At 39.1% G+C, this 25,533-nt stretch overlaps 1 protein-coding gene across 21 annotated transcripts in view; it reads right to left on the reverse strand.

Moving 5' to 3' along the window:
• The window catches only part of fnbp1b (formin binding protein 1b), a 106,805-nt gene extending 81,592 nt beyond the window's left edge, over positions 1 to 25,213 (reverse strand). For 8 of the 21 annotated variants that reach the window (XM_074689768.1, XM_074689773.1, XM_074689770.1 and 5 more), the window contains exon 1: positions 24,903 to 25,212. In XM_074689768.1, the coding sequence (XP_074545869.1) occupies positions 24,903 to 24,926 (24 nt within the window). In that variant the 5' untranslated portion in view covers positions 24,927 to 25,212. Of the gene's footprint in view, positions 1 to 24,902 lie in introns of all 21 variants that reach the window. The other 13 variants (XM_074689769.1, XM_074689780.1, XM_074689788.1 and 10 more) reach the window with 3 other exon arrangements.
• Positions 25,214 to 25,533: the final 320 nt, after the last annotated feature.

The following is a 25,533-nucleotide window of genomic DNA, read 5'->3' on the forward strand; positions in this document are numbered from 1 at the left end:
TTTCTGCTACCTCCGCAGATAGCCATATAGCCACAGCTGGCTACGAGGCGCTCGCAGCTTAGTGCATCAGTCCGCGCGCGCAGCGTGCCAAATATAAACAAACGCAGGTAGTCTGCCAGGACGAAGAGACACGATGAGAACTAGAGCCTTATTTAGCGGTGTTTTTGTGTGACCGAGCCCGGTCTCACCATCTCCGCCCTGCAGGTCAACATCGAGGTGTCTACTATGGATGTGGTTTCTCATCGCTCCGGTAGAGTGGTTATAAGCGAGTGTCTGCTTACACAGCCGACAGGCGACCTTGTGGTCATCTGCTGCGTCGAAATACTGACAAACTGCTGATTTTCTTGCGCGGTAGCCCCACTTCACCTTTCCAAACTTTCTTCCCCAAACTTCGATGCCCTGCCCCCTACGTGACGTGTGGGGGGAGCATGGGGGGAGGGGAGAAGGAGCAGTTCTCTCCCTGTCTGCTCCCCCTGTATATAAAGCAGCCGAAGCAGAAGCGTGCAGCGATTAACCGACTAGTAAAATACTAAACGTTTAATAAATGAGTAGGCGGTTAAACGATTAAACGACTAGTCGCGCACATCCCTAGATTTGAGTATCTTAAAACAAAAAATCTTGTTACTTGGGTGAATCTCTTTTTTCTCTCACCCCTTCAAGTCCTATTACCTCTAGAGTTTGACGAGCAAAATCATTCCCTGTCGTGTAAAAATGACTTTTGTGAAAACCAAAATTTGTGCCATTCTCAATACTCTTGGCCACGACTGTACAGACTTTGTCACATGTGAGTCTGTTTTTAGGATGTATTTAGGCGATCAGACATCTCACCTTTTTTTCCAACTCAGCAAATAAAAACTAAAATGATGGATTTCAATTTGAAAAAAAAAAAAAAAAAGATGTGTTATCTAAAAACTAAGATTTAAAATTGTGAAACAAAAACCCACGATACTATTATACGTAGATTTTTTCTCCCACCCTTATAAAGCCGTGTTTCCACCAAGCAGTCTGGTTCGGTTCAGTACAGTTTGGCACGGTTTGGTCCAGTTAAGCCTGATCCTGTTTGCGTTTCCACAGCAAAACTCTTCCCTCTCGTGGCAGGCGGCTTGTAAGCTGGACCCCGCTAATAAATCCAACGAAGAAGAAAAACGCGACGCAGTAAACAAAGAGCACAGATGGAAGACATGCAGCATTTCGTCCTCTCTGTGATTGACATGTAGCTCTTTGATAAAGAGTGCAATCAAGCTTTGTTTCAGTGAAGGAGAAATTCAGCCGCTGTCGGGGTAAGTGACGATTCTTTTGACCAATCAACGGTCTGCAAAGTTGTAGCTCTACCTTCCGAGAGCGGATCGGTTCAGTCTGGCACCCATACAAAAGATTCCCAAACATTGGGACGGCTTGTCTCTGTTATTTGGGGATCTGTCCCGGGATAAGTCAGTGCCGCCGTCTCAGTATGCCGTGCATTTTGTGGAAACACGGCTCAAGTTGACATCTTTAGGTCTCCTTAAGTGTTCCCTACAGAAAAATGGGGGATGGGCGAACACTCTTCTTTTTAATGAAAAGATTTAAAGAAATGCAACCCATGAATCCCACCCTACTTGTACCAATCAAAGGAACAGGAAATTATGATAATTTGTCTCTAGTCTCGTCTAGTCAGACAGCTTTATATGATTCTCATTAGTCCAAATGTGTTCCCACACTCACAGAAATTCACAGATTCTTCCATTTTACAAGTAGTAAACAAACAGGATGATTTCTGAGTATAATTCTTTGAGGAACTGGTTGGTTTGATACTCCTCAAACACCTCAGTGAATAAGTTACAACAACTTCATCGCTGAGCATTATCATAAGTAGCAGCTGCAACTGATGATGGAGTTTCTATTTTTGTTTCTTTATGAAATGATCGTCACAGTAAGAAGAGGTAAACACAACATTTCATTTCCCCGACTTAACCACTGTGAAACAGCAGGACGCCTCTTTGTGATGTGTCTATTCTGAGACATATTTCTATAGTGGAGAAAAACAAACGTCAAAAATCTAAAAATGATTCACCCTCCAGTTACATAAGTTAGCGTGTGTGTGCTCTGCATGCAAATTAAACAGCGCCAGGCTCTCTGTCACAGTTGGCTGAACAGTTACTCGACTCATTTTTAAACCTGCAAAGGAATTTGTGTGAAGCCTTCTCCCATGTATGGGCCCCGTGCTGAAAGACTAATAACTCCTGCTCCAACTCTAGACGCGGCCTCTGACACCTGACCTTGTTCCTGCAGGAGGGAGAGCACGGGGGATCCCTTCAGGAAGCGAACCAGCCCAGTTCTGCTTGTTATTTCAGGACACAATCCCACTTACTCCGATTCATGTGCTATTGTGGTAGTACATGAAAGAAAACAAACTGAACAGCGCAGCTAAATATTTTTTATTATCCGGGAAATTGGGGAGCAGGGTCAAATGGAGAACAAAGGAGAATAAGCAGTTACTAAAAATATAAGTGTAGGCTGCGTTTGTGCTGGAGGAAAACAAATACGAGCCTGTTTAAGGATCAGTCTCCTGACCTCAACCCTTCCCAACTGGTGATGGAGATTATTGTGCAGTTTAATGTATTAGACTGCTGGTTAAGCTGAAATAATGCACATTATTTAGCTTAGCAACGACATTACAGGTCCTATTGACAGCAGCTGTTTTCCTCTGACATCACATTCAAGTTAAAAAACTGTATAAAATGGCTAACCTGAAAATGATCAAAGCTATTTGATTCAACAGCTAGCTGTAATCAGCCCATTTATCAACTAAAGACATTTGAGAGCTCATTAGCGCTAATGGCTAACAAGTAGCATTCAATCAATTCATCATTAGCTTGACAGTAAACTTGTAAATACAATTTTTAGCAAGTTTTTGCCCTTTTTTCCTAATATTTGACAATATATAATAATAATGTTAGCTAAGAAGTGACTAGCAGCCATTGTTAGCTCATTTCTAGTGGAAGCTAATTCTGGCATTAAAGCAATTCATAGCTAACTTTACTGTTAGCTTGCTTAGCTAAAAATACAGCCGCATTCAGCCCCTTATGATGAGTTAAATATATACTATTTAGATCTCATATGCTACTACCAGCTAAATCCCAGTTGTTAGCATTAGCATTTAACCAATTCCTTGCCATCCTAACTGTAAACTTGCTTTTAAAATCTGTGGCAAGACATGTTGTACTGTTTGACATTATAATACAATAATGTAAGACAAGAAATGCCTGAAAGCGCTTGTTAGCTGATGTCTTGTGGTAGCTAATTCTAGCATTAAACTGATTGCTAGATAACATTACATAAGCTTGATTAGCCACAGGCTATCATTTATAGCAACACTAATAAAAACAGATGTAAGCCAAGAAGTGTATAGTATGACGATATTAAACGATGTTACCTAAAAAGTATCTAACAGCTATATTAGCTAGCGTCTGGTGGCAGCTAATTCTTAGCAAAATTTAATGCTAGCATGCTAAGCAAATTATATGCCTCATTTTGAACAGATGGTTACACCTCCATATGATGATGTCAACAAAGAAGAGTACTGTGCCATATCAAATGTTAATGTTAGCTTAAAAATGACTGACAGCTGTTGTTAGCTTATTTTAGCATCAAATCCATCTCAGCTAACTTAACTGTTAGCATGCTTTGCCACAATGTAATTGACTTTATATATTTCAGAAATCAAGAATTATACCAGCATTTTCTAAACTGAAATGCTTTCCTCTGAAACAAACTACAGTATCTAAATGAAGACAATAAACTATTCACTTTTTTAAATTATTTGGTGCTATTTCAGCCCACGTACTCTTTACAGTCTGGGGTCTTCTTCAGAAAATTTTTGTGATGCATGTGGATGCATTTGCCTCGGAACCAAAATAGAGGCATTTTAATTTGTCTTCCTGTTTTTATATTTTATTCCACAGGGAGCAGCACAGAGCAGTAAAACCACAGCTATTATAACACTATGACAAAACTTGTTTCTGATCCCCAGATGGGTCCCCATACACAAACTCTGGAATAAACGTTCTGTATCTGTCTTAAAATTCCTTACGTACACACAGGTTCTCCTAACAATGCACCTGTCAACCTGCAGGAAAGCAGAAAACAAAAAAAATAACCTTCCCCACAGTTGTCACAGTTACAGGATGAAGAGATGACACAGGAATTTGCAAAAACATATCAAGAGATCTAAGCTAACATCAAAAAGAAAAGGAAGAGACATACTTTACAACAAGCACCAGCCCTGTTCCTCCTGGGGTTATTTCTTGCATTATTACAACCTTAGCACCTCTGCAGAGGTCACTTTACTGCTCTGGTGATCACAGCAAAAATCAATAGGCTGTTAAAAATACAAGAGTAGAAAAAAAAACGTGTGGTTCCTTTCGGTAGACTGAAAAGAAAATTAACAGGAAATAGCTGATCAAGAAGATCTAAGATGATTTTAATAAAAGAGGCAGAAGATCATTAAGTAGATTTCATTAATGTGACTGGTGGTGTTAGAGAGTTTTCTGACTCCAAAAACAGCTTGGGGAAAAAAAAAAAAACAAATTTGTAGCTTTACGTTTTAAATCTAACTCTAAAAATTCAACTATTCCTGACAATCTGTAGTCAGATTAAGTTATTTTGAAAAGTTTTGTATCAATTGTTGAACAAAATGCAGTACTGCGACTTCAGTTCTTGGCTTCCAGATTGTGTCTCCCTCATATGAAACTTATTGAGGCAAAGAAAAGCAGACGTCACGCCAGAGTAGGGGGGATCCAGCAGAGAGGAGAGGACAGATGTTCTGCTGGAGGGGGGACAATAGGACAAGAAGCCTTGGGATGCTTTTGTCCTTTTGTCATGAGTTAGGACAGCAGATTAGACCCGGGTGAACAGGCTACTGCTGACAAAAATCTGAGAATAATGAAACCAATGATGAGCATGCACAGGCCTGGAGTCTATTGATTGTTCCAGAGTGGAAATTTGTGACTTAAGTGCTGATTGTATTGCACCTCCATAAGTCTACTGAGTGGTTTCATGTTTCTTTTACTCTACTATCTTTAAGAAACTGAGCTGCACCTGAATGTCACTGGGACACAGTCTCCAAAAAAACTGTGCTTTTGACTAAAACTACAAAATAAAACAAAGTTATACTTTAATCACTGTTTTTAACAATATTCCAGGGTTGAAGAATACCAGGGGGCTGTGAACTGAGCTGGCACTAGACTTGTTTTCTTGTAGGAGTCTTTTGGGTTCACAAGGTGTGTAAAAGTAAGCAAATTACCTAAACACTGAAAAAATTAAGTGGCTTCTTGATTTTACTTGGCGCCTCTACTTTGCTCTTTGCTGATGAGGCTTAAGGAGGCTGCTAGCTGAGCTGCTAAACCTACTCAGGCCTAACTTGCTGTTTGGTATGTTATTTGTTTATGAGGTGTGTCACAGATGCTTGATGACATAAAAACTGAAAACAGACAAGAAGAGCCTTTGATGCTCTTTTTGATGAGGCTTTAGGGGGCTGCAAGCTGATCTGACACTAGATTTTTTTTCTTGTGGGAGTCTTTTAGGTTCACCAGGTGTGCAAAAGAAAGGCAATTTAGCTGAACACTGAAAAATAATTGGTGGCTCCTTGATTTAAATTGGAGCCTCTACTTGCTCTTTGCTGATGAGGCCTTAGGAGGCTGCTAGCTGAGCTGCCAATGGACTCAGCCTTGACTAGCTTTTGGGTGTCTTATTTGATTATAAGGTGTGTCACAGATGGCTTGCCACATTAAGACTGAAAAAAGACAAGAAGAGCCTTTGGTGCTCTTTTGGAAGAGGCCACAGGGGGCTGCAAGCTGAGCTGACACCAGAATGTTTTCTTGTAGGGGTCCTTTAGGTTCTCAAGGTGTGCAAAAGTAAGCAAATTACCTAAACACTGAAAAAATTGAGTGACTTCTTGATTTTACTCAGTGCCTGTACTTTGCTCTTTGCTGATGAGGCCTTAGGAGGCTGCAAGCTGAGCTATCAATTAACTTAGCTTTAACTTGCTTAAGGAGGACTTTTTTGTTTACACAGATGCTTGATGACATAAAGACTGAAAAAAAACAAGAAGAGCCTTTGATTCTCTTTTTGATGAGGCCTCAAGGGGCTGCGAGCTGAGCTGATGCTGGATTTGTTTTCTTGTAGGAGTCTTTTAGGTGCACAAGGTGTGCAAAAGAAGGAAGATTACCTGAACACTGAAAACATGTGTGACTGATATGGAGTCTCTATTTGCTCTTTGCTGATTAGTACTATGGAGGCTGCGAGCTGAGCTGCCAACTGACTTAGCCTAAACTTGCTTAAGGGGGACTTTTTTGTTTATAAGGTGTGTCACGGATGCTTAGTGACAATAAGACTAAAGCAGACAAGAAGAGCCTTTGATGGCCTTTTGATAAGGCCTCAAGGGGCTGCGAGCTGAGCTGACACCAGACTTAGGCCCAACTTGCTTATCCATGTCTTCTTATTTTTATTGGAGCTTCATTGGCTAACAGAGATTAAACTGCTGTGAGAAAGGGAGGTGTGAGGAGGAATGAAACTGTTTTCCAGACTTGGTGTCCTTCCACATTGAACAATTAGCCAAAAGTGAAATTCTTGTGGAAATAGCCCTTCCTCATCAAATCAAACAAAATGGCTGGATACCCTGGAGGCAAACCAGAGAGATGATTCAGAGCAGACCCAGTGAGATCTACAGTCGCTGCTCAATGCAGCTCTTCACTGACTCTCCCATCAGTGGGCGTCTAGCAGCTAGAGCAAATATTTAGTGGGAGATGCCAAACCCTCTTTGAAACACACACTGAGCTTTGTGTAAGACAGTGGGGCAGAACAATGCTCCAGTAGCCCGGTGTAACCTCTGTGTTGGAGAGGAGTCACAGGGAAATGAACAGTATAGCCTCCAACACTCGAACAAACTCATAAATGAAGACTGATGATCATGTGCTTAGCTTCCTCAGCTGTTTTTCTTTGGGTTATTAAAGGTTGAGAAGGATTTTTTTCAGGCCCCTGTGCACCCAGCCAGATGAGGATTTATCCAACAAAGGAAAACAAATGCTTTCTTCGTGTGAAATGCTCAGAAGACAAAACAGGAAGGAAATCTAAGTTCAAATTTAAGAATATCATGTTTTTGTCATGTTGGATAACGACCTACAACTCATTATCTTTCACTACCAGTCCTGTGAAAGAACACACAAGCTAACACACACATGTCCAGGCTAAAACACACACTCATGCCAACCTTCTTCAAAATATGAACAGCTGCTTGGCCCTGTGTGCGACTTCATGTGTACGAGCTCTTGTTTGCATGCCGTGTAGATATGAATAGAAACAACGCCTCTGCTGGTCTGAAATTTAAGAATGTGTGTTGGCGTGCGCACACGTGTATCATCCTCCTGTGCTCATAAAACACTTTTTTTTTTCTTTCACTCTGAGGGCTCTGCATGTGCTGCACCCTGGTTGCTTTTAAACCACTCTACATGTGTGAGTAGTCCTTTCACTCGATGAAGATATAAAGCTTGCTACGGCTGGTGGAGCAACAGGAAATTGCTGCCTGTCAACGGTGAGTCACAGTAACTGGAAGGGTGGTCAAGTCATTCATGGACATAAAGAAGAAACTCAAACTGCAAGAGCCCTCTAATGACTTCTTTATTTTACAGCGTGTCAGCCCTTTAGTCATACCACTGTCCAATGGTTTAAGCTAACGATGTCCCACAACTGGAAACAACAAGTCCAACATTCTCTCAAACATTAACATTAGCTTGGTGCTTCAGGTAGTTTCTCTTTTGGCCCACAAAGGGGCGCTGGAAATTTCAACCAGCTCAGCCTCCTTGATGCCCTATTTCAGTGTGAGTAATGCTAGCAGAAGACACAAAGAATTCCTGAGCATGTGGTCACATTTCGGAAGCAGTGAGTAGGAGTGTAACTGATTCAACATCATAGATGATAGACAGACTAACAATGAAAGGCTATTGTTGACTTGGTGCAAAACCTGTCTTAGTAAACAACAAGAAAAAATGCACTAGAGGCACTAGAGACATCATAAGTGAGGTGCAAAGTCACGTAACTTCAGCAGGTGTATTAATAAGAGCTTGAATAAACTCATTGATAGGATTGTAAGATATTTTTGGGGTAAGAAATAATGCTAAAACTCTTGCAAGAAACAAAGTTTGGTTGTATCTGGCGCCCCCTGTGGACAAAGTGGTACATCTCAACATTCTGTTGATATAAGGATAAGTGGTGTTTCTTGAAGAAAAATCTTATCCTGCTTTCTTCCGTCTAATGCAATGCTAACTTTGAATCTTGGTTGTAGAAATAACAGAAAAAATGAATGTAAATTAACAACTAATAAAAACAGAATAAGTTGTAAGTATAAGTTGTAAGGATCTCCCATCTGGTCAATGACTAGGGGTGGGTACCTTTTACGTATGAAACAATATGGTACAGATGCCCAGTACCTGACAGTTGGTATTCAATGGTTCAAATTTTTGGTACTTGTCTGTGTGTTAATGTGGTAAAAAGTATTAATTTGTTTAATAAAATATCAAAGTTTTTCCAATGTAACATATTTATTTCTCAAAATATAAACTTGCAATGCTGTGTTCATGTTCAGTATGGAAAATCGCCTACTTTTCCACTCCTGTCACAGTCACAAGGATGTGTTAAGGTATCAAAACGTGGTACCATTTCATTTTATGTGAATCGATACATGGTACAACAGACGGATTTGGTTTGTACGTAAAAAAATAACATTGCTTGGCCCCCTACAGGCCTCCAAACTGCTGACCAATCAGAGGGCAGGGGGTTTGTGGAGCTGGGAGCCTTAAAGAGACAGCAGCTAAAAATGAAGATGGACTGAAACACGGCTTTTCCAAAACAACAGTTTTAGAAATGTTCTTTTTTTGTTTTCTTTTCTTTTTTTTTAGCTTTGAAACATGCAAAACTACAGCAGAGATACCAGAGAGACGGTATCAGACTTTTAAAAAAGTATCATACCCCCTCTTTAAAAATGACCTTTGAGAATTTTTTAGCAGCTTTCCATATTATCTTGCCTGCTTTTTTGGTAAAAACAATTCACCTGAAGAAATTTTAGATTGTTTCATCAACCGTTTAAAAAAATAAATGCTGGATACTGTGATGATTTTAGAAGGAGGGAAGGTAATGAAATTTAGCATACCCATTTGACAGCCTTAGCACAGTGCTCTTTGTTGCTCTTGCCAAATTGAACCTGAATGTTTTTAATGCAGACACTGATTCTTCAAGAAGCTCTGCTCACTTACAGCACTCGTCATCTTCATTTGCCACAGCACCTGCAGGTACTCTTCACACGGCGTCAGCTCTTCCCTGCGCTCTTCCTTGTCCGCTATCACAGAATAAACACTGTCCAGGAAAATGAAAAACTCACTTTTTCGGCGCAGCATGTTCACAGTTTTCATGTGACAAAAAAATAGCATAAAGTACGAGGTTAATCCACGTTTGAGGAGTTAGACAGACACGCTTAAGTAACAAGTCCTGGTTAGATGAGTGTTTGCAGCTTCAGGGTCTGGGATACAGTAACTGCACAGACTTGAACTACTTCAGCCACCCAATAGGACGCCAACATGCTATGGATTAATCCTATTGACCACCAAACACACATGACTCTTTGTTCTTCCAGAGAAAGTTTTGTTCTTATTTTACAGAAGAAAAGCTCTTTAACTCTTATGCAACACACTCTGGATTTAACAAAAACTTTGAACTCAAGAATTAACCTTACATGAGTCAAATGGTGGGATAATTTATATCACTGTCATCATTACAACATACAGAGCTGATGGTTTTTGGCACGACAAGGCAAGTTTATTCTTAAAGCACAGCTAAAATAAAATAAAATCATAACATAAAACATTAAATAATGGATTTATTTAATTAAAAGAGAGGAGTGCAGATAAAATACTTTCAGGTGTATGGTTAGCTACACAGGACTGTTTTCAGCACCTTACCTTTACCTTAATTAGCATTTTATGGGTATGGACAGTTGAAGAAAGAGGGATTCACTAAAAAATATAATCCTTGATGGTGAATTTGTTTATTTTTTGACCAGTTTTATGATTTTTATATTTAAAGAAAAAATGTAAAAAAGCTTGAATTTAAGTAGTCCAAGTTAACTGTGCTTGGAGAGGATTGCGAAAAATAAATAAATTAATCAATTAATTAATTAATCAAAGAAAATAAACAAATATTTAATTAATTAATTAAAATAAATTACAAATAAATTACAAATAAATAAATATATAAGTTAACAAAACAGAATTTAGTAGAGACTTATTTTTAATGAAAATTTAACACTTAGATTTATTATCAATAGCTCAATCAATTATCAAAAACTACAGAAATCATTAAGCCATTAAAACTGAACACTTTCAGGTTATTTCTGTATTTCTTTAGTGGGATGCTGATGTAGAAATTTAATCTTTTTAATACATTTTGACTTTTTTTGTCAACAAAAGTTGCACAATTCACAAAAAATACCCCAATGCAGCCACTAATTTTTGAATAAAGGATGCACCATTAACTGTATTTAGGGTGAACAGCATGAACGAATTTGAAGCCAAATCACTTCCACTCTACCTCCAACATATTTTACAATCCCCGAAAAAAATACACAAGAACGGCAGCTGTCAATCATCATGAAACGTGACGTAAAGCCTTGTTTTTAACCTGGTATAACTGCTAAAATGAAACTTTTCAGACTGACAATATCTTCTATCACCAAAACAAATGGACGTGACAAACATTTCTACCAGGTGTATTAATTTTTTAAAGTTTGACCACAGCCCATCTGGAATGACTGGGGAGATAGATTTTTTGACCTAAACTGCAGCCAGCCACCAGGGGGAGCAGTTTTTGTGGAGACCTTCGAGCAGAGCTAGATGACGTCCTTTTTTTTTTTACAGTCTATGGGATGCACTGATTCAACTTTTGAAGTCCCAACACCAACATGATACCTTGGCTTTGGTATCAGACGGTATCACACCAATAAATAATCAGTTTACACTTTTAATTGAAGAATACTGTGATCTTTCATCATCAATATTTTTTGGCAAATCAGGGGACAAATTTTGAATCTTTGCGCTCTCCGATAGTAATATCAGTATCATTCTCAGAGGTTTAGGTCACAGTTGAGCTGTGTTGTTGTCCATGAAGTAAACATGGCTGTAAATGATAGCTCTGCACAGACGTTCATTATAAGTTGAAAAGCTAGGACGTGGATCTGGTGAATCCGGGGCCACGGCTCTCAAGCTGCCATGACATGTCTCGTGTGAATTCTTCAACCACCATCATTCGAGTGTAATAACTACATGTTCTCATGAAGTGGATGGAAATACTGCCTTGCAGATTGCTACGCTGCCTTGCCAATAGGTGTCAGTCTTTGGAGATAATCATACTGCTGATGAGCGATGACGGAGCTCACTGTGAAGAGGAAGAAAAAAATCACACAGGAAGAAACAGCAGCAGGGTGTAATTAAGCCTGCTGGCAGACGTGATGCCAGTAAATGAGAGAGTAGATCAAACATATTTGTGTTTCATGTTTTACACTCAGACTGTCGGGCTCGATTAGAGCTTCAGATCAGAAATAGATCTGTGTGACACCCTGCCCTTCTTCTGTCAGAGTCATGTCAGGCTTTTCCTCTCACACTGAATACTCCTGCTCTCACTGCTGCTACAGGTTGATGAGATCAGATCTATCTTCAACAGGAAGGACTCCATCCTGATACGAGCCCGCCACGTGTTACATAACTGGCTCATCTCTAACCGAGTGGTTTTCTGGAGAACACAGAGGGGGGATGTTTCGTTGCCGAGTAACAAGAAGTTATTGTCTGCCTGAACGTAAACACCTGGGGGCACCAGAAGCTCAATCAAGAGTGAAAAGCAATAACAGAAGATGCTGTTTGGCATTGGCAGAGAAGATACAGAGAATTTTTCATGGGTTTAAGCCACAAACTTACAAATGTGGCACCATTGAAAAAGTATGAACCAGCTTTCCAAAAATATGAATTTATTTAACTGGAAACCATTGGATTATAGATTTAAACTGTCTTGAATAATTTAATGTCAATTCTTGAACATGTATGTTTTTTTAATGCTCATTGCTCTGGGAGTTTTTCAGGGCGTTTTTTTCATCTTCTGTGAAATGTGTGGCACCGCTTCTGCTCCACCCTGAATGTCTCATTTCATTTCAGGATATGAGTAAAGATGGTGGGGTTTTTTTTCAGAAGCCTCTTCATACCGCGGGCAGAATAACCGCCGTCTTCTCAGTTAGATCTCTGCGTGCGTGCCAACTCTGATTGCTCATGTAGCAGGTGCAGGGGGTAGCACCTATTATGAAAGATGTCTATAGTTACTTAAGCAAAGGCCTCGCTAGAAGATGTGATGGGTGTGGTTTGAAATTATAGAAGTCAGTGGCAGAATAAGCTGTTTGGAGAAGATTTGGCAAATTTTTAAAGGGAGGAACCCACAAATTTAGCTCTGCTGCTCATTCCACAGATGAATCTTCCTTAAAAGGGAAATGAACTTTCTAGGGGGGTGAATTGTAAGAACCTAACGATACGGTTATATCACGATATCACTATATTGTATATATTATTCTACACAGTTAACTATTTGATTAAACACAAATTTTCTATTTTATTGTGTTTGAAATAATGAAAGTCAGATGCAGTATTTCATAAATACACTTAACTTGGAAGCATAAAGTTTGTCACTTGAACTACTGAGACATTAAATTAGTGCAGCAAAAAGTTATTGTTTGAAAGATGTGGCCAGTTGGTGAAACTGATAAATGTCACTTGGGAAAAATGTGATATTGCCCAAAACACAACTATGATTATCATTTTATCAGTCTACTACACTGTAAAAATTAAACTTTAAATGATTTTAAACTAACTGACCCCAGAACAGAGAGAAAACATTGATGTTTACGGCATCAAAACCCACATCATCAAGTTTAGAAATAAAATATCTTGAATATACTTTGAGATTATATTTATTAGAGGTGTGAAAAAATATTGATTCAGAAGTATATGATAAAATATCGACATTTTAACTCTTAATACCAATATTTTTGTTAAAATAAAAGTTCATATTCTAGGTAAGTTGGAAGTGCAAAAAGTCTTCCATACCTCCACTGCCATAGATGGCGCCAAAGAGCTACTCGGCTGTATGTTGCCTATAAACTGTAAGATAATCTGTATTCTTGGGTCAGTGAGTTTAAAATCATTTTAAGTTTTAATTTTTCAGTGTAGTAGACTGATAAATTAATAATCATAGTCATTTTTTGTGCAATATTGTTTTTTTATGAGTAATATTGGGTACACCGACATTTATCAGTTTCACCAACCGACCACGTCTTTCAGACAATAATTTTTGCAACGTAAGTTTAATGTCACAGTAGTTTAAGTGACAAACTTGATGCACTTTATGTTTTCAAGTTAAGTGTTTTTATGAAACTCTGCATCTGACTTTCATTATTTCAAACAAAATAAAATATAAAAGCTGTTATTAATTTAAAAAGTTAACTGTTTAGAATATCGCAATATTGTGATATCGTCATATTATCGTATCATGACCCAAGTACCGTGGTGTGTAGCTTATCGAGAGGCTCTTGCCAATACTCAACATACAACAGAGTAGCTCTTCGGCGCCATCTACCGCAGTGGAGGAACAGAAGACATATTGTACTTTCAACTAGTGCTGCACGATTTGGGGAAAAGGTGCGATTTGCGATTAGGTGGACAATATTGCGATTACGATTGTGCTTACGATTGAATAAAAAAAGTTGTGTCATGATGAGTCTACAGACTTTCTTGGTTATCATGGAGAAAAATCTGAATTGCATGTCCTGACATTGCGATTGCGATATCCTCTTTTGCGATTACGTAACTGCATGTGCTGACATTGCGATTGCGATAATCGTGCAGCCCTACCTTCAACTCACCTAAAATATGAATTTTTACTTTAACAAAAACATTGATATTGAGAGTTGAATACCAATATTTTATTACAGGTCAAAGTATCGCGATAAATTGCTGTATCAATATTTTTCACACCTTTAAAACTTTCCAAGGTTATGAGATTTATTGACAAGGAGAGTTGTTACAACAAAGAAATAATCTCCCAAACTCAAATTTCTTTACTTTCAAGTCTATATCCCTGTCCTCATGCCCCACATACTGCCCTATAATAAGTAGCAGCTAAATTAAAGATATTTCAGCTACATCTAAAAGGTTTCTGCAGATTTTGAAGCAGTAAAAAGAAGAAAGAAGAAACTGAGAGACTCCTTTTGTTTTTACAAAAATCTTGCACACTAAACCGTGGGTATTTCTAACAAGCTTGTTTTGGAGTCAATCTACATAATCACACAAAGAAAATCACAAGAGAGCTGAAAATGACTCAGTGTGATGAAGCCGTAAAAAAAACAACAAATGAGAAAAGATAAAAAAAAGAGGCAACGAGTGGGCAGGAATAAAACACTGGACCTATCTTCAGCGATGAGATTATTTCCAAGCAGTGGGAGACGATAAGTGTGCAGCTGCACGAGCCAGCTTTTTATTACAGCTTTGATTCACTTCACATCAAGCAGCCGTAAAGTAAATGCTAAGAAAGGTTCACATGGTTCAGAACATGTGCGCTGACCACATGTGGTCCCTTTAATATGAGGAGATTTGAGAAAGCTCAATAACAGACCAATACCGACTCACAGGCAGCGAACCCACCACGGCCAGGCCTGTGAAACCTCCCAGGGCCAGATGGAGAACTGGGAAACAAAGCCGTTACAACGTACGCTGGCATCTTCAGCACATGATAAAACAAACACACAGTGTTGGTTATATCAAAGCTTTCTCATCTATTTGCTCTGAGGGAGCAAAAACACTGACTGTGGAAAATCACTTCACAGGGGTGAAATCTGCACATATAAAATAATGAAAAACTTATTTGTGTTCTTACAGACTTCATGTCATCATTTGCATCAGATCGCATTGAATTACAGCTGCTTTGTTTACTACACTCACAGCACAGTCTGCAGCAGACATGGGGAGATATTCTTACTCAGCTATGAATAAGAGATGAGAGCCTTTACATATTCATAATCATGCATGACTTGTTCAATACCCCCACCAAAATATTTATTTTTTATAGCAGCTGTGTTTCACTGTGACAGGATGCATTTCCATCTCAGTATTAGCAGTTTTCTTCAAGTTTAGGCGGTGGAAGCAACTAAATGTGAGCAGAACTGGAACTCAGTGCAACGTTTCGTGCAATGTCATATCCTTACATATCCTATTGCAGCCTTATACGGTAAATACATGCAGGAAATTATCATGATAATATCAGTTGGTACCACCACCGAGCTTCAACCATAGACTGTATAAAACAAGTTCATAGTCTCCAGAATGTTTGTTTCTAACACAGATATTTAAAGCCTAATGTTGGCTGGTTGTCATACTGAAAATGCCAAACTCAACCTAGTTTAATTCGAGATTGAATGAGGCGGAGAGACACACCTTTTGCCCCTTAGCTTACCACTACAGGGTGCCCACCTGTCAGTTACATCAACCATGCCCTATATGGGCAAAGCTCATCATTTAATAACTTCAAATTAACTAATTATCCCTCGCACACAGTGTTCTGATAGAGAAATGAAGAACTCAACCTAATTAAGTGATAAGCTCCAGTTGGTAGAAATGAAGCCATGTAGAAGTACAAAAAAAGGCCGATAAGGTAGTAACAATATACACACCAAGCCAAAAAAGCCGACTTCTATCAGCACACACTTTACAGGAAGTGATTTCTTTTAATAACTCAGCAGTTTAGAAGATATTAAGATCATGAGTTTAACCAATCAGAGGCACAGCTCAGCTGACTGACAGGCGGGCAACCCTGTCGCTGTTAGTGTGGAGGCTCAAAGCCCACCTCATTTCCAATATGGCCCCTGCTGACTTGTGGCTTCTAAACCCACCAAGCAGTCCAGTTAAGATCAGTACGGTTTGGTACAGGTTGCTTCAGACAAGCCTGGTCCTGTTTGTGTTTCCACATCCAAACATGCCCTCTCATGGCAGGCAGCGTGTATGCTGGACGCCAATAGCCACACCAGTTAAATAACAGCGTGACGCCATAGCAGCATGGCACAGTAGACAAAGAGCAAACATGGGAGACATCCAGCATCTTATTTGTGATTTCCATGTGGCTCCTTGTTGCAAAACGCAATTAAGCTTTGTTTCAGGGAAGGTTGTGTGCCGTGAGTAGAAATACAGCAGCCGCTGTCGCACAGGAAGTGACGATCCTTTTGACCAATCAACGGTCTGCAGTGTTGTCGCTCCACCTTTCGTGACCAGCTCGGTTCAGACTGGCATCCCTACAGAAGGGTCCAAAAAGTGGGACGGCTCGTCTCAGTTATTTGGGGATCTGTCCCGGGATTAGTCAGTGGAAACGCCATGAATTGCGTGTCATGCCGAACCAAAGTGAACTGCTTGGTGGAAACGAGGCTAACGAGACGTTTCCGAAACAAATAAGTGATATTGCAACAACCATTTCCCCGTTTTATATAGTTTATGAGACCAATACTGTTTTTAAAGCAGGAGGTAAAAAATTTAGGTTTCCAATGTTTTTTCAGCTACCCCCAAGTGGACACCTGATGAACTGCAACTTCCACACTGACTTCATATTCTGAAACTGGAAGCTGCTGCTTGACTTCAGAGCACAGGTGACGAGAGGTGAAGCAAAACAACACTTCTTTTAAAAATACAGATGCAAACCATCTTCCTAGAGCACCAAGAGTTTCGGAAAAGTAAGCGCAAAAAAAATATCGGCACAAACTAAATAAAAAACAGGAGCAACCACCCAAAGGTAAAGATGCTAACGAGATGAATAGCTAGCCTTTGAGCATGGCAAAAGGCACTGATATCAGTTTGGGTCAAGTTCATATCGGCAAACTGTGCCTCTAAATGTCTAAATATCTTTAGAATTCATACCTTTTTCTTCAGTAAGATGCCCGTTTTGCTCATGAACCAGACATTTTTGCTTTGTTTAGCTTTTATTCTGATGCTACAAGTATGTATAAGCCTCAGGGTTTTGTCTACAAAGGTGAACAGTTATAGGCTTGAAAGCGTTTGTCCTCTTAATGGAGATGTTGCAGAGAAAGATCCTGCTCTATGTTCATCGCCCTTTAAAGTCGTAAAACAGCGCAGGCAATCTCCTCGCGAGTGTTCCTCCATTACTCTGTTAAAGAAAAATCAATGCAGCCTCAGAACAAAATGACACTTGCAGTATCAAGTGCAATGTAGCAGCAATTAGCAGAACATGGAAGGCCATGAGGCTCAGGTGACAGTAAATCAGAGCTCGTGTGACTGAGACCTGACAGGAGAATAATTCCTACTGTCTCAGCTTTGATTAGAGGCTTTACAAAAAACAGAAGAGCCGTGACTAAAGATTAGAGGCTGCAACCATCGTGGTGGGAAGGACTGAGTCACCTTTCAGGGACAAGATGACAAAATAGCTCAGAATGCAGCTTTTCTTTGTTCTGAGGAAGTAGAGGGACAACACATGCCCAGAAAATGCTCCTTCCAGGACATCTCTGTTAATCTTTGGTCTAAAAAACCTCAAGAAGTAAGAATCCCTACATTTGGTAACCTCTTAAATATTTGACTTTGCTCTACAAATATTTTACTGATGAACTGATTGAAGGAGAAACTGCAGCACAGGTCTGAGGGATTAATTTTCAGATGCACAACTACTCAAAATCTAGGTACTTTCCAAACTGTAATTCATGAAAACATCCCCTAAACTTCAACCAAACACTGCTCATTAACAGCACACATCAATGCTTATTGTAATTCACTTCTGGTGTCACTTTGAGCTTTCTTAATTTGACCCTCTGACCTTGTCCTCCTTTCTTTTTGATACCCACCCCCTGTGGTGCAGCCTGAGGCCTACAGATCCAATCCATTCATTACTTTTTCACCACAGTGGAGGTTGAAAGAAAGAGGTGAGGAGTAAAAGGGCTCTGAGTGGTATCACAAAGTCAGCAGGTGGGTAGTGATGAGCAGAAGATTTAATAGGATGGGTTTGGAGTAGCCTACCAACGGTTCAGTTCCTAACCACCCCCCTGAGTCTAACCAGCCCCCTGACAGAAGGAAACAAGCCAGCTCGGGTTTCATTGCAGGAGGTGTCTTGAATGTCAAGTGAACAGCAGGGGGGACAGAGTGGACCCAGGGGGAGTCAGCAGAGAAAAGTGAGGACAACTCTGCCCAGCAGCAGCAGCTAGTTAGGAAATCAAGACAACACTTCCTGAAAATCATTCCTGATGTTTAGGGGTGTTCATGGAAAAATGAACAAAGACGACGAAAGACAAATCAATTTTGTGCAATAAAAAAGCAGTGTTCTCTAACATTGAAAAGGATTTTAGGAATGATGGCTATCAGATTGGTTTTTGTCCTGTACAAGTTGAGCACAGAAGATTTTTTTACTCCAGTAGATCAGCAGGGACAGCGCAGCAACTTTGCAACAGGAGACCAAGGGTCTGCAACCTGTGGCTCTGAGGCCTCATGTGGCTTTTTGACTTCTTGCAGTGGCTCCTTGTAGGATTAGAAAAATATTATTGAGATGAAGAACTTCTATTTTTCTTATAGAGGGTATTGATGATTAAAGATACTAAAGCTAAAGCTTAGTAAAACCATGCATTTAAAACATTTTGTTGAACCGAAAATACATCACCTCTTGCAAGAAAGTTTCCACATTTTTAGAGGACATTGGAAAAAATTAGATTTATTTTTTTTCACATTTTTCAAATCTAAAAAAAAGTTACAAAATTTTGATATTTTTGAAAATATAAAAAAAAAGATTTTCTGCATATTTTTTTTCAAATAATTTTATTTCCTTTAAAAAATGTATTTTTTTGACTTTTTTTCTGGTGAATTAAGCAAATTTTTGAAAACATTTTTTTTTATTTTTTTTAGCGAATTTATAACCTTTAGAAATTCCATAGTTTTTGTAATTTTTGCACATTTTTATTTTCTATTTTGCAAATTTTTGAAATATCACCTTTTGGGAAAAAAAATCAATTGTTGAAATTTAATAAATGTTGTAATTTATCAAATTTATCACAGTATTGATTTTCTTTTTTATATTTGGAAATTTGTTAAATATATATATATATATATATATATATTTATATATATATATATATATATATATATATATATATATATATATATATATATATATATATATATATATATATATATATATATAAAACTAAGACATCACAAGTACAATTTTATAAACACAAAAAACTTCTCCTTTAGATAATTATTCACTAGATTTTTACTTTGTTAAGAATTTTAAACATTTTTTGGTCTGACATTAAAGTAAATTTTGTCGCTCTTTAATGTAATGTAATGTAATGTAATCTAGGTGAGCTGATGCAAAAAGGGTCTTATGAAAGTTGATGTTGCAGACCCCTGGTCTAAGAAGTATTTGATTTAGAAAATACACAAGAAATAGCTTTAAGAGAGTGAAATTTTTAACATTTAAAGACTTTGTGCAGCCTTAACATCCATTTCTGGACTGCTCCATGAATACATTTAAGGAGAGAACATTTTGGATGAAAATAAAAATAAAATGTTTAGTGACTACGACTAGACTGAAATGTTTTAGGTTTTGTTAACTAAAACTACAAAAATGACTGACAGACTAAGAATGAATCTGATACAGGTGCCAGTATTAACACGGACATTAAGCCCATGCTGCCTATTTTAAAGCTTCAGTACATGGAGCCAATCACTGAACCCATAAGTCAAGCAGGCGCTCTGATTATAGACTGCATAACATACAAATGCTGCCTCCGTGATGTCATCCATTTGTTTCTAATAGGCAGTTATGAAGCCCATCATCAGTGGAGACCATATTGAAAATTCTTTTGTTCTATTTTACTTCCTGAAATATCACCTCCTTGGACTAACATGAAACAGCTTTAAATGATGACGGTTACTGAACTTGGATAACGGTCTAAAGTCTCCGACCAAACTGTTTACAGTTCGTACAGTTCTGTACACTTTTTAAAACAAAATTACTGTCATATCTTTAAAAAAGGTGAAATTGTATTTTCATTCACAGATTTCTATATTCAAGAAGTTAAGTAATCCAATCCTATCCTGTTATGATTTTCCCCTACACTCCTGTAAACAATTAAACCGACTTCACACAGTACGTTTCTCCAGCTGTCCCTAAATGGTACAACTGCTCCGTATAATCACACCTCATCCAATGCTGAGCAAACAGAGTCCAGTTCCATAGTGGACCACCCATCCGCAGGTCAACTCACCTTAAGCTGCTGCTCTTTGATAAGAGTTTCAGCCTTGTCCATGATGCCTCTTTAATAAATGATTCGACAGAGAAAGACACTTTTGCATCCAGTGGCGGATGGCGATTAACAGCACTCCTGAGTGAAACAGTTCCTGAAGTAGTGTACAATGAGTTTCCATATTAACCCTTCAGGAGAAGTGAAACGTGTATGATGTGTCATAGTGGAAAGGTGTGGTGGTCTTAAGAGTAGATTGCAGAGGTTGACTCTTAAGTAAGTATGTACTGCTTTTATTTTTTCTTTGACACGTTAACGTTTGGTTTGTGTTGCATCTGCTCTCCTTCCAAGGATATCCACTCCCAAGGAACTGCTCATAAGATGTCGTAGTCAACCAGGCTGATAACTCTCTACATGCCTAACTAACTTAATTAAACATGGTTACTGAGAGCGAAATGCCTCTGTAGTGCGTTATAAATAAGTTATTTATAATTTCATATTTTCTGGCCCTTGTTCCGCTCAGGGACAGTCACATGTTTCACCACATTTCTACTTCCTTCTTCCTAAGTTTGGTTTGTACATAATGACTCTTTTGGAAGGCCTCTCGAGCCCTCCCATACCGTGCATGCATGTGATGCTTCTGCAAAGAGAAGAGAGCTGGCATTTTCAAAGAATGTGACCTTAACTTTTCTATCTTACGCACACTGAAGTACAGGGCATTCTCTGCGTATTTTATCCTACGTTTAAGTTCCTGTCCAATGCTTCTACATGACATTAATATGTGAAACCTCAGAGAGAACAGAGGTTACAAAATCTAGCTCAGCTGTGACTTCACTTCCTGAAATATCACTTTCCTGTTTGCAGCAAGACAACCGGATGAGCGTGACAGAGTGTGCGGTGCATTAGGTGCCTGTTTTTTTTTTAATTCTTCATGTTGCATAATATGATTTCTTTTGGTCATGTATCTCCAGCAGAAGTGGGAAACATCTCCTTGAATGTGGGGAAATGTGGTTTAACTCTATTTATTATTTACAAAAGCTGATTATATTTATGTTTTAGATTGCAGGTCGGACAAACAGAGGCATTGAAAGACTTTATCTGAATTAAACAATTTAATTTTCAACACTATTATGACCCAGATCAATTAATACATAATACAAACAACTCCTTAGTAAAAGAGTTGTGTCATTAGCTATATTAGCTGAACAGTAAAATTAGCTCAACCAACAACTTCCTGCTCTTGCTCTACATAAACTGTGGTTGCCCCCACAGCAACAGCCTGATGTTAGAGTTTGTTTTTAACTGTTTACTCTGATCCAGGACAACAACAACGAAAAAAAAATAAAGCTGCGTTCACCCTCCACTGACAACAGCCACCTGTGGAGTGTTGTCTTTGTTGCTACAGGGCTAAAAAAGCTACAAGTGCCTGGATTTCTTTCAACTTAAGACAAAAAAAACAGGCATCTGGTTGTGATACAGTATTTTCAGCAAAAGCTCAGCCTGTTTAAAAACTTTCAAATCTTTTCCAGACTTATGACATACCTCCAGGCGGTGTATGCTATGCATGAGTACCTGGGCAGACGTCAAACTTTGCAGGAGTAGAGTAAAAACAAACTGACATCACTGGGAAAACACAAAGAATGTGGAGTACTGGTGGTTTGCTCTGTGAACTTTAGACTAGGTAAATTGCTGGAGAATTCACCCCTGTCCCCTCCCTTTTTTTCTTAGAAAGGAAAACCTATCCGTGATTTAACTATCTCCAGACCCCTTCGCTAGGGGTACTCGTAAAATTGACTTTAGAGAGCAGTTTTATCGGGGATATGAAGCGCCTCACTTCACTGCAGGTATTTGGAATCAGGTGAGGTGAAGTTTGTGGGGACCTAACACTTTGAAACCCTTGTAACCTTTCAACTTTGATATCTGAGTAAACAACATAGCTCTCTTTTGCAGGTAGAGATACCAGTGCCTTGTTGAAACTTGCAAGCATCCACTGATATGTTGTTGGGACATCAACACAGGAGGCCCTATGCTGTAAAAACACCAGCATTTCTACTTAATGTATACTGAATGCCGTAACAACAGGGCAGCACTTCTTCCAGGCATCGTGCCAGCACACAGACAGCAGAATGACAACTCATGCGATGCATCATTTCCACAACAAAATAACAGCACGAGACACTGGGACAAAACCTCTGACAACAGGAATTCCACCTCGCCACAACCGCTCATTATCACGTCGTAAAAATAGCTTCACACAGTCCTGTAATCCTGAATATCTGAATGCGTTAGCGACGCGTGGCCTCACCAGGAGGACTCATGTGTCTGAGTATGGGGAAATACCACTGATACAGTGGCTGGCTTGATAAGAGCTACTGTAGGGTTGTAAGGAGTTCAGCAATCCCCAAAAGTGAATACGAGCAGGATAAAAAATGACATCATCAGTGAGGAATTCATAAAAGTAAGGTCAGCAAGTTTCCATGCAGACTTCTATTGTTACTCACCATGAAGGAGAAAGCCTGAAAACCAAATGGAAGACTAGTGACCGGTTAACTGGTGTGATACTAGTGAGGTTTGATACATCTTTGATCAATTACTGAAGCATATAGTTACGCCATCAGGATTAGGGCTGTATGTTTCCAAAGTTATGAATAAAATCCAGATGTATACAGCCTTTTCCAAAATTCCCATATTGCATTTTAGAATCAGTAAAACATTCGGAAAGTGTATGAGTCTGTCTATACGAAATGCTACCTGGGTATACACATTTACTGCTTTTGCTTCCATACAAGTCAAAAGGAAATATTGCTGTTATTTAGCTCCATATTTAGAATAAAAAATCAAAAAGCAGTAACTCATGAGCCATTAGCGCTAATTAGGGATAGACCGATTATCAGTCGGGCCAATCATCCACGCAGATATTCAGCATTTTGAAGCATATTGGCATCAGCCTTTTCTTAAAGGGAACCCTGGCTACCAGAACGTCATTTTCCTAAATGATCAGTGTTTTTACCAGCTACATCAGAACGATAATAAAATCTCTCAAAATATCTTAGTTTGTATAAAATTTGAAAAAATATTTTCACTCGTAAGTCGCCATTGTTGTTTGCGCCGCAATGACGTCTGGGTAGTGACATCATATGGTTGGTCTCAATCTCATATAGGATTTAACCTCACGACGCAAAGTCATGTCGTCATGTCGGAGAAATCCAGACGCACGGCACCAAGCAACCAATCTACGTCATCAATCAAGAATAAAACAATGGCTGAGCCCGTAGGATAGAAACAGTGTTTTAAACTGTACTTTTTTTTGAAAGAAAAATCAATTCTTTATGTCTTTTGATAACAAATTCTTGTTTGAGACAAGCTTTTAAGCATTTTTATGCCTATGTCAGGGTTCCTTTTATTCTGGCGGCCGATAAGAAATTAAATTTAAGACTGTGTTATTTTGGCTTCAATAAAGCTGCACCTCATCTCATTGGTGACGCGCAGAGCCATTTTTGGTAAAACTTGACCTACTGTATAAAACCTTCAGGGAGCTATTTGTTTTTTTAGGTTTTCATTTAAATGTATCAGACGGCTGCTTAGCCTGGGAGCTGTTTGATAAACATATGCTTGGTGTTTAAACAAAGTTAACTGTCGGAGCACATATAATACCCCAAAATCTGTCCCCAATATTCTTTCTTTTATTTCAAATGAATATCGGCCCTGAAAAACATATATCAGTCTATCTTTAATGCAAATTAACCAGGAAGCTAGCTCTGCTATTACCAGATGCAACATTATATAGATCACAATCCTAAGCAGACATGTATTTGTCTATTTTATTTTGTATGTTTTACAGACAAATTATTTCCAGATAATTTCACTTAATCTCTTGGGTAGCACTGGTTAACTGTTCGATAACAAGTTATTTTCAACCATTCTTGAGGACACAAGTTCTGATCAACAGACTTAAAGGCATTCTTGGTAAAAAAAAAAAAAAGATCTAAAATAAGTATTATTTAGGCTACTTTTCATACTGGCTGGAGAGCTGGTACAACTAAGTAAAAAAAACTGAGTGCTTTTTTACCACAACATTTCACAACAGAAGTACCCTTTTGTTTGCAGTTAAAAAAGAGAAGTCAACTAAATCTACTTCCTTTGCTGGATGTGACAATAAAGCGTAGAAACAAACATACTGTCTCAATAACTTGGCTCCATAAGAGGGGCTGTGTTATATTCCAAGGGGGTGTGTACAAAGCGTGGATTGAAATGCCAAAATACAGACTAAAATGGACAGCTAGCCGTAGCCAACTAGGCACATGATGTCATACCAGCAACTGTAACGAGATGTAGCACAAGCCATCGTGCCCAAAATCTATTAAGCCTCCGTGATTAGCGCTACAAATTAGTTGGCTTACGTCACTGGAGCTCAACAGCCCGCACAGCAGCGCATTTCAAACGTTGTTCGAGCGATAAACATGGGTGCAAATACTGCGCCGTGTCACGCGCACGTTTTCATCAGAACCGTTAGTTCGCACGAGATCAATAAAAAGCGATACACAAGTGCACCAAGACTCACCCATAGCTCTGACCCCCAGCTCATGGTTTCAGTACGATGTCCTCGGAATAATCCACAACTCGTATGAGGTGTTTTCAGCACACACACAGCGGCAGATGTGATTTTTTGTGTGTGTGTGTGTGCGCGAGCCTGTCAACCTGCCTCTCTGGAGAATAAAGGGAGGCCTCCAATGATCGTAGATGTTTCTTAAATCAACGTCTCATCCTGTCTGATACAAGATGGCTAGGAGCTGCAGCATAATCTTTCAAACCAGATAGTCTCTCGCTGTGTGCAGCCAGCGCGCGGGCACCCGCTCGATCCAATGACAGCTGCTTCTGCGCGCGCACAAGTAAAGAAACAAGGGGAGGGAAAGAGAGAGGTAGTGGGTGGGGGGTATCTCTGCAGGGTAGTCCCATAAAGCCTTTACAAATATCAGTGTCCACTCACTCACTCACCCGCTACTCCATCTGCATTCAAACTGACGCGAAGCCCTGATTTCAATGCAGGGTTGAGGCTGAGGAATCATAAGAAGGGGGGTTTGAGGGAGGTTCAAAAGGGTCACCACCCATGACAGATGTTTCATTGAACACCCCCTAGGGGTTTAGTAGCCCACTAACTTCTGGGTAACCAATTCTACTTTCTCTTATGTTTT

The sequence above is a fragment of the Halichoeres trimaculatus genome, unplaced genomic scaffold (assembly GCF_033239565.1).
Source record: "Halichoeres trimaculatus isolate MK-OKI-2021-1 unplaced genomic scaffold, fHalTri1.1 fHalTri1_scaffold_16, whole genome shotgun sequence".
NCBI lineage: Eukaryota > Metazoa > Chordata > Actinopteri > Labriformes > Labridae > Halichoeres > Halichoeres trimaculatus.